This window comes from Pelodiscus sinensis, chromosome 10 (genome assembly GCF_052426305.1).
Source record: "Pelodiscus sinensis isolate ZL-2025 chromosome 10, ASM5242630v1, whole genome shotgun sequence".
In the NCBI taxonomy this organism is placed as follows: Eukaryota; Metazoa; Chordata; order Testudines; family Trionychidae; genus Pelodiscus; species Pelodiscus sinensis.
The window spans coordinates 35,253,614-35,264,049 of record NC_143061.1 but is presented as its reverse complement, the minus strand read 5'-3'; the positions used below and the strand labels follow the sequence as shown (position 1 = coordinate 35,264,049).

Genomic DNA, 10,436 nt, shown 5'->3' with positions numbered 1-10,436 from the left:
AGGGAGGGGAAGGACTTTGTGTGCTGCCCCACCCCCAGCCCAGTCATAGCAACTCCCACTGACAAAGGGTCCTGGCAGGGCAGGCTGGATCTTGCCTGCCCTGGATCTGGAAGATAATAAGGTGATAAGAAATAGCATGTGTTTGTCAAGAACAAATCATGTCAAACCAATCTGATATCTTTCTTTGACAGGGTGACAAATCTTGTTGATAGAAAAGCAGTAGACATACAGCTTGATTCTAGTTAAGATTTTGATTCTGTCTTTCATCACCTCATAAACAAACTAGGGAAATGCAATTGAGATGGAGCTACTATAAGATGGGTGCAAAACTGGCTGGATAACCATTCCCAGATAGTAGTTGTAAATGGTCCACAGTCTTGCTGGAAGAGAATAATGAGGGGTCCCACAGGGGTCACTTCTGGGTATAGTTCTGTTCAATAACTTCATTAACAATTTGTGGATGATACCAAGCTGGAAAGAGTTGCAAGTGCTTTGGAGGATAGGATTAAAATTCAAAATGATCTGGACAATCTTGTGCACATACAAACTGGGAAATGAATGCCTAGGAGGGAGTAGTGCAGAAAGGGATCAGGGAGTCACAGTGGATCACAAGCTAAATATGAGTCAACTTCTCCCACCAAAAAACTGTCCTCTTTATACTGGACATAGACCTCTCACATGCCTTACAGTAGTAGCACCCAGATCAATCTCACCAGCAGTAGTGCATCTATGTGTCTGCAGTTTTAGGAAGACTGCACTGGTTAATCTTGGTACAATTATAAAAAGTTATTGTCATAACAATGAAGGTTAGAAACTTTTTAAGGAAAGTATACATTCTGCAGAAGTTGAGAGCAATTGCTTAAGAAATATTCCTAAACACCAGGGGCAAGGGGAACACCATAAAAATATAGGTGTTTCTTTGATCTGCTTCTGCCTTCACACAGAAACAGCAGAAATGCTAATACAATAAAACTCCGATGGTCCAGTATCTGATGGTTCGGCACTCCTGATGGTCCGGCACCATCAGGAACCTGGAAATGCTCCAGGCAGCTAGACCATTGGAGCTGCTCTGCCCCCAGCTTCCCCGATTCAGCTGCTGCTAAAACTGACCAGTGGCTGAACCGGGAACGCCTAGGGCAGAGCAGCTAGAGTGCCGCCGGGTAGGTCCCGTAGCGCTGCCCCTCGGAGCTGCGGGACCAACCCGGCAGCACCCCAGCTGTCCCCGATTCAGCCGCTGCTGATACTGACCAGCGGCTGACTCTAGGAAGCCCAAGGCAGAGCTGCTCTGCCCCGGATTCCTGGAATCAGCCCCAGATCAGTTTCAGCAGCAGCTGACTTGGGTACACCTGGGACAGAGCAGCTGGGGTGCTGCCGGGTTGGTCTCGCAGCGCCAAGGGTCAGCGCTACAGAACCAACTCGGCAGCACTCCAGCTGCTCTGCTGCAGGTGTCCCCGATTCAGCCGCTGCTGAAACTGACCAGCAGCGGCTGAATCAGGGATGCCTGGGGCAGAGCCGGACTATAGGAAGGGGGGGCTATGAGGGGTCTGGGGTGGCATCCCCCCCACCCCAGACCCCTCATAGCCCCCCCCCCTTCCGATAGTCCGTCATATTTGATAATCCAGCACCCCCTGGGTCCTAAAGGTGCCGAATTATCGGAAGTTTACTGTATTTGCATTGGTAATTTAGCGATAGGTTAATGACACCTGTTATAGGGTCAACATATACTGGAATTCTGCTTCTATCATTAAAACAAGTTGTGCTTAGTGGTTAAATGTAGTGTAATTTTGAAGCATTTGTCTTAAGGCATGGCTCAGGAGGAGTGAGTAATGTGGCCAGTTTTACTATCTTTAATATTGAGCACCTGTAATTTCAAGGTTTAAATCTGTTATTAACAATATGAATAAAAACAAGACTTTCAGGTGGAAGTTTCTTTTGGCAAAGGAGGACGTTTCTTATTCTTCTGAGATCTTCCTGTGCTATTTCTCATTGTTCAACTACTTTATAAATTACATTGGTAACCAATGAGAATGAACTTGATTCTTACAGTTGATTTATAAATTGCAAGTGAACATTTTAAGCTGTCTGTTTCATTTAAAAGATGTAAGATACAGGAAGCAATTTGCTCTGTATTGCCTTTCAGCAAAGTTCTGGTAAGATTAATGTGCACATTTTTAAAAAATCATTTTATACCATTAAAGAACATAATATATAAAAATCTGAGAGTGGCAAACCAATTCACATTAAGAAAATACAGTTCCTTTAGCGATGGCAATTATAAAAATGGCTTCTATTGGTAAATTCTGACCATTTTCATTTAAAATTACTGTTTTAGATAAGTAGTATGTATAGAACAATGGCAGAAACAAGGATTACCAGCATCTCTCTTTGTACAAGAGGAATTGTTTCACTGTTGCTAGAAACTTAGTTTTTAGTACTTGAATATTTACCTTAAATAATAATACATCTCTGAATTACCAAGAGCTAAAGTAAATAGGGATTAGACCAGGCATGTCCAAAGTCCGGCCCGCGGGCCAATTGCGGCCCGTGTTCTGGTTTAATACGGCCCCCCAGGTAATTTGGCAATATCTATCTTTTATGGCCCCCAACTAATCCATATGTATTGAGATGAATACATTGTAAAATCTCAGTTAACGTCAGTTGGTCTAAATCAGTTATAAATATATTTGGACACAACATGTATACTTGGTGTTATGTTCCTGTTCATATTTTTTGAACTTAAAAGTTGACAGACAACCTTTATTACCAATAATATGTAATGTACTTTACAATGTTCCTGACATATTTCAGCTTCCTGGATTTTTTTTTCATCTGGCCTTCAGATATGAAAGGCAGAGTGATTTAACACCTGTTTAGATTTGTCATCCATGTGACGAAATGAAAAGTATGCTGTTTGCAATAAACTTTGCATAAAATAGTTAATTTGCATTTAATTTTAATGGTTCAAAGAATGTCAGGCAAAATGGTCGGCCCTCACGCATGTTCACTTCATCAAATCTGGCCCTCTTTGAAAAAAGATTGGACACCCCTGGATTAGACACTCCTGGGATCTGTGCTGAGGACTCTTTTGTCTAAGTGACATTTTCAGGATTCAGAAAATTTGGACAGTAGTTTTCAATGTAGGGTATGGGTTTGTTTGTTTTTGTTTGGGGGGACTGGTGTGAGGAGGATATTTTTAAGTGTATATTATGGGAATTGCTTGTGTCATGTCTTAAACAAGTTCAGATTGTTTCCTCTTTGCTATGTGTGAGGGTGACTAGGATTCTACGTTGTTCTGGTTGTTCACAGGGTGGGATCGTTATTTTTAGAACAGCAGCAGTTCTTAGCCTGTTCATCTAATCCAATTTCTGCTCCTGTAGAGGGAGCAGCATATGACAGCACTGAAATGTATGCACTGTATATGTGCAGCTCACAAGCGTGGGTATTTCTCTTGGTGTAAGTTTAAGGATATGGTGCTTATTGATCAAACTGAGTGATTATTAAACAACTCCAAACATTTCCAGTGCTTTTTCTGTTGTTACTCTCTTCTGACTTCTGTTTCAAGGATAGGTTTGACGTTTGAATGGCTTTTGCATCTTGTAACAGCTTTTCTTTTATTTTACATATGTTTTCATTTAATTTCCAGTACCCCAAAGCTCAGAATACAATGGAAAGAAGTCAAGGAGATTTTATGTACCCCCAGGATCAGGGTGCCATGAATAGTGGATATGTGGGACTAGTGGGATTTTGTCCCCATTCCAAACGGCAAAGTAGCATGAGGGTATGTCTGTCTGTCCAAGGCAAGGATTCAGAGGATAAAAAGCCCATGGACAGTGGGCGGATGCGGAATTTTTGCATACCCAAGGGTCCCAGGGCCATGGACAGTGGGTGTGGTTGGGAATCCTGGCACATTTAAGGGGCAGGAAAAGGTCTGTGCTGAGGGTCACCAGCCAAGCTGCACCTATTCAGTGACGGCAGTGGGAAGGTTTTCTTGGGATGTCTTCCTGCTGACTAAAGATAGCAACCCAAAAGCTCCTTACAGAGAAACCTCTTACCAGTCACTTTCCACAAATGGCACATACACCTAAAGGTACTTAGTGAAAATCCTTGAGAGGTATTTAATGCTAAAGAAGCTAGTCTCCTCAGTGTCTCGCTGAAATCCATACACACGCAGGTAAGGAGAAGTGCAGGACAGGCCCAGGACCAGTGAGTGACTTTGCTCCGGTCAGGCTTTGTCACCCCAAGAACTTGCCAGGATGTGTGACATGGGGGGCCTGGACAACCTGATTGCCAACACAGCATACCTGCAGGCCAGGAAGAGCACGGATGGGGACACCAAGGAGATGCAGAGGAGGCGAAAGAGCCTGTCACTGCCCAAGCCTGAGCAGTGTACAGAGGTCAGAGAGGCCCTCCCTGCTGAGTATGAAAGCGTCTGTGAGCAGCAGCCCATTGGCAAAAGGTTCTTCAGGGATTTCTTAGAGACCATGCCTGAATACCTGGTGGCCAAGAACTTTCTGGATGAGGTGTCCAACTGGGAGCTGGCGGAGGACAATGCCAAAAGCAGCATCCTGCAGAGCTTGGTCACCAACTTCCTAAAGTCTGGCTCCAAGGACTACCTAGCCTTCATAAGCTCAGGCCTGTCCAGCAAGTGCCAGGCAGCCACTGAGAAGGACTATGAGAGTATCACGCAGCTGGCAAAGGAGGAGACAAAGGCCTTCCTTCAGGAGAAGCCCTTCCAGGACTTCCAGAAAACCCCCTTCTATGACAAGTTTCTGCAGTGGAAAGTCTTTGAGAAGCAGCCAGTGAATGAAAAGTACTTCTATGAGTTTCGGGTGCTTGGTAAAGGTGGCTTTGGAGAGGTAGGGGAACTGCCATCCCTTCCCTCCCTGGGCTAATGGGCTGGTATGGGCAATGCAAAAAGGAGCCTGCAATAGACTAGGCAGATGTCAGAGACCTGGGCAAGCTAACAAACTAATGTGATGTAACCCTTTTTCCACATTACTGCCCCCAGAGAATCCACATGCTGGTCATGACAGGGAACTTCTGAAAACTCCATGGGCGTCTCAAGAGCTTTGATCTAGAATAAGACAGCCCTAACACATACCCCAAGCAGAAAGGGCCAGCCTCCTCCTCCTATTATATTCCCATCCAGTACTCTGTCAATATGATCATTAGGAATGCCCTCTGAAATGACAGCCAGGTGTATCTTGCTTCCTTAGTTCCCATGCACCACTGCTGATAATTCACCTCCAATCTACATCTGTAAAGCCCCTTCCTTTCTCTTTTTATCTTGATCCTCTAGGTTTGTGCCATTCAGGTGAAAAACACCGGCAAGATGTATGCATGCAAGAAACTGGATAAGAAAAGACTGAAGAAGAAAGGTGGGGAGAAGATGGCTCTGTTAGAAAAGGAAATCCTGGAGAAAGTTAATAGCCCTTTCATAGTCACTCTGGCCTATGCCTATGAGAGCAAGAGCCACCTGTGTCTTGTTATGAGCCTCATGAATGGAGGGGATCTTAAATATCACATCTACAATGTGGGAGAGAGGGGATTGGAGATGAACAGGATCATCTTTTATTCAGCTCAGATCACCTGTGGGATTCTGCATCTCCACTCTATCAAAATCCTTTATAGGGACATGAAGCCAGAAAACGTACTCCTGGATGATAACGGCAACTGCAGATTGTCTGATTTGGGCTTGGCAGTACAAGTGAAAGAGGGGAAGTCCATCAACCAGAGGGTGAGTGTATGCTCCTGGTTCAGGGAAGGGAGGAAGGAAAGCCATTCTATTTCTAATGCATTATGAAAACAAGGCTTAATTCCTCAGGATTTGTTCTTCACTAAAGACCTTACATGGTAAGAGGATTTGATTAATTAACTCTTTGGTGGCATGTGCAATTAACACAACTTGTGCCATAGCAGAAATAAAAAAAACTGATTTGTTTTTATTGAGATACGCACTGAACTCAAACTAGCATTTTGAGAGGAACTACACTTTTTGTGAGCTACATCATAGTTCTAACCAGGAGTGAATCACAAGTATAATCAGAGACAAAGCTGTGATCCCATCCCCAACCAGCGTTTCTCCCATTTCTTGTAGGTTTGTTTGGGGATTTTTGTGGTTTTGTTTGTTTTGTTTTGTTTGTTTGTTTTCTATAAGAGAAGGGTAATGGTTTGCTAATTTTTGTTGCTTCAGTTAGAATGATTTTACATTAAGCTCTACCTGTGGTGATTACAAATTGATCCAGATTTAAAGTGATAATGTCATGGCGGTTCACAAGAAAGGTATAATGTAGCACATTTGTCTCCTGGTTGCTAGAACACACACACATGTATAATGAATGAATGTTCCTGATATGAGTTATATATTTGACAAAAGGGCAGTTAGCTGTTCTAGATATCATGTTGTAATTCTGGAGCATTTTACTCACATGGTATTTGGGGATTTAAAATTTCCACATCAAAGTCCCAGTGGTAGGAATAGTCTCAGTCAAGGAAAAAAAGCTCGTTATCATTCTTTCTCTCCCTCTCCAACCTTGAAAAAAATATATTTTTAATATTTTGCTGTGTAAGATAAGATGGAAAATTTTATTTTGAAGACCAACTCCCTTTTTCATATAGGTAGTATTTTTAATTGTCCATTGCTGAGTTTTCAGACTAAGGGAAAAAAAATACACACCTGTTTTTGTAGGTACAAGCAATCAAACATGATTAGTGGTGTTAGAATGTTAAATATGCAGTGACAATTAAGGCAAAGTTCCCATTTAAAAATAAATGTTGCTGACTATCAGTTCTTCCTAAGACGAATCATTTAACATTAGTTTTTCTTGGCAGCAATGTGTTCCTGACAAGTATGGATGTGGGTTGGGGGGGGGGTTTCTAAGATAATGTTAGTCATTGTTCTAGAACATAATTTAGTATCACAATAGCAAAAACATGCAAAACCCTCGTTCCCAATGGTCAGGTATTCTTGTTACAGCAGTTGCAGAGTAGAGAGAAACTGTTTATAGTCAGTAACATACACTTGTTTTGCTTTCAGTCTCTCTAAAATCTATGTTTAAAGAGATTATTGTATGGAAAAGTAGCTTATTTATCACTTTGTTTTTAGAATAGGTGACTGACATCAACTCCAATAGTTAAGATTGTACACAACTTTCCATTTTTGTATGTTATATGTGAGTGCATATTTGTGGTAGTCCAGCTTGATCCATAAATTATAGTTCACTATGGAAACAAAACGTGTATATGAGCTTTATTTTAGTCTTCACACTGAATTAGATAACCAGAAAAATTCTTGTTTGTCCCTAAATTAAAACATTCTGGGTTATTTAAGAAAAAGTTGAGGAAAGTCATTCTAATGTTAGGTTATAACATTAACGATCTGGTATTAAACCAGGCAAGAAGACGCTCTCCTACTCATAGGCACATTTAGCCTAATTCTAAACTACTTTTTGAATGGATCCTTATGTGTCTGCCTTTTAGAAGTCCTAACTTTTTGGAATTTCTTTTCACTGTGATTTTATATCAGACATTTAAGGTTTTCGTTATTTCAAACTTCTTTTTGGGCTAGGGTCCCATTGGGATACGTAAAATTACTTTTCATTCTGGTCATTAATAATGTGCAGTCTCTTTCTAGAAGTGAAATTACAGACATTTATTAAAATTATTTTATTACACAAAGGATTTCATGAGTAGCATATTGGCCGTTGCTCAAGTGTTTTTATTTGAGCATAAACCACAATGGGATGGAATTCCTGAAGTGCTGGTGCATAATTAGTTTGTTGTGAGGAGTGAAATCAATGGCTTATTGTTTATAACTTTCAATTTTGTCACAGACGCTGCTAGTTTTTCATGCAGGAAGGTAAGGAAGTTGTCATTATTCAGAAGCTCTAGAGGTGATCAAAGTCTACTCCTTTTGGAAAAAGCTGAAGTGACACCAATGTCTAAAATATTATTAGACTTTTTTAAACTATTACCCTTTATGATTATTAAAAACATTTGTAAAGAGCTTTGAGATGTACTGATGAAAGGTGCTACACAAGAGCTGCAGATTTGAATCTTACCACTGGCAACTCAAACCCTTTATTTTCTTTTAACTGGTATGATATAACATAAAGCACTTACATTTTACATTAGTTATATTATTATTGCATTAAACACTATATTTGTGAACTGTTTATAAGGGGCTAAATCTTATTTTATGCTCTGTCAACCTAAAAGCAGCTGTGCCCTGTAAGCCCAAAATTTCATTACAATAACGGCTGCATCTCTATCACTTACGTTGTAGGTATGTAAAATACAGTTCTATCTTGTAATGTGACAGAATTTAACCATGTGTTAATCACATTCACAAACCATGCTAGAGCCTTAGATGCTTGGTAACACTGACACCGTAATGTGGAACCATGCTTTAGCTAGGTTGTGGGATGCCTTCGTTATAAATTTTAGATTACGTAGCTGTTTTCTTTTTCTGTTCAGGTAAGCCTTTTATTTGGCTGAAGTCTAATACTGTCTGTGCATAAAACTAAAGAGATCATATTTGTGATGCATGATTGCTTAGATGAATATGTAAAAATGATCTTCTTCCATTGTTGCCACACTTAAAGGTGACATCAAGGGGGAAAAAACCTTGAGTAGAGAAAGCTGGAAGATTTTGTTTGTTCATATTTTCCTGTGTTGCTTTTCTTTGTCTTTGCTGAAGCACTCCTCACAGAATTATAGTGGCAGCATTTTTAGATTCTGTTACACGGCCAGCTGCTACCTGAGCTCCTCCTCACTGTACCTTTTCCCTCTGTTTTGACAAACTCCAGTCTCTTTCAGCAACAGCCCTTCTAAGCTACGTCTACACTGCAAATTTATTTCAGAATAAGTTATTCCGGAAGATATCTTCCGAAATAGCTATTTTGAAATAGTGCATCTGCACACAAAATGCGCATCGAAATAGCACGTGCACACTGATTGGACGCTAACTCGAATTAAAGGCCGTGCAGAACCAGTTCAGGCAGGGCATCAGGTCAGCAGTTATTTCGTGAGGCTATCTGAGGCTTTAGCTTAAAGGGACCCCTCCTGTACAGCAGTGTCTCAGGCTTTTTCTCTTTGCCTACCTGCTCTAGGGACAGCAAAGCCTTCTTTTCTGCCTGCTGTAGTTGCCCTTTTGGACACTTCAGCTTGCCAGATATGGAGCCAGAGCTGCCTCTTGCTTGTGCTGCAACTCATGCAGCAGTTTCTGTAGGCCACCTCCCAAACCCTGCAGGAACCCAACCTACAGCTCCTCTGGGAGACCTTTCTCAGATCTCTGCGAGCCCAGCTCATGCTGTGCTATCCCGCCCACCCTCCCTGGACACCGTACCCTGCCACTGCTGGCATCTGGACATCAGTGCAGACTGGTGGGATCGGATTGTCATGGAGTGGTGGGGAGACCAGCAATGGTTCCAGAATTTCAGAATGAGGAAGGACACCTTTCTGGAGCTCTATGTGTGGCTCGGCCCTGCCCTCAGGCGATGGGACACTCACGTAAGACCTGCCATCCCCCGTCTAGAAGCATGTTGCCATCGCCCTCTGGAAGCTCTCCATGCTGGATAGCTACCAATCCGTCGGGAACCAGTTCGGCGTGGGGAGATCAACGATCGGGGCCCTGGTCATGCAGGTATGGCATTCTCGGGCTATTGTCCCAGGAGTGGTGTGGTTCCCTAGGGAAAGGGGGTTGTGGGTGCAAGCCCCCTCCCCTGGAGGTTTTTTCAGTCCCGCCCTCACAAAGCCCTGCCGGGTATTGGGGTGAGTGTGTGTGGGAGGGAGGGAGGGGGGAACCAGGAGGGTGGAGTGGGGGAACTCCCGGGGGCCCTGGCACTCCTGTGAATCTGTTTGTTTGTCTCCTTCTCCAGGTGGTCAGGGCCATCAACACCATCCTGCTGCATAGGGTCATCTGCCTTGGTGACGTGAACGCCATCGGGTTTGCCGACATGGGCTTTCCCAACTGGGGGGGAGGGGAAGGGGCTATCGACGGCACCCACATCTCCATCCGGGACCCCAGCCACTGGGCATCTCTCTACATCAACCACAAGGGATACTTTTAAATGGTCCTGCAGGCTGTCACAGACTACCGGGGCCAGTTCACTGATATCTATGTCAGGTGGTCGGGGAAGAGCATGTTCCAGAAGCTGCACGCCAGAACTTTTTTCCCTGACCGCACCATCCAGTTTGGGGACGTGGACATGCCTATCTGCACTGTGGGGGATGTGGCCTACCTTCTCCTGCCTTGGCTCATGAAGCTATACACTGACCACCTCAACCCCTCTAGGGAACACTATAATGCCAGGCTCAGCAGGGCCTGCAAGGTTGTGGAAGGTGCCTGCAGCCGTTGAAGACGTGTTTCAGATGCCTCCTCACCCAACTGGACCTCAGGGAGCACAACTTTCCATGTGGTGGCTGCGTGTTGTGTG

At 43.2% G+C, this 10,436-nt stretch overlaps 1 protein-coding gene across 1 annotated transcript in view; it reads left to right on the top strand.

Annotated features, from left to right (window-relative positions):
* Positions 1-1,591: 1,591 nt before the first annotated feature.
* Positions 1,592-10,436, top strand: part of GRK7 (G protein-coupled receptor kinase 7) — a 42,458-nt gene continuing 33,613 nt past the window's right edge. The window contains exons 1-2 of the mRNA XM_006119870.5: positions 1,592-4,856; positions 5,300-5,737. Coding sequence (XP_006119932.2) covers positions 4,254-4,856; positions 5,300-5,737 — 1,041 coding nt within the window. The 5' untranslated portion in view covers positions 1,592-4,253. The remainder of the gene's footprint in view (positions 4,857-5,299; positions 5,738-10,436) is intronic.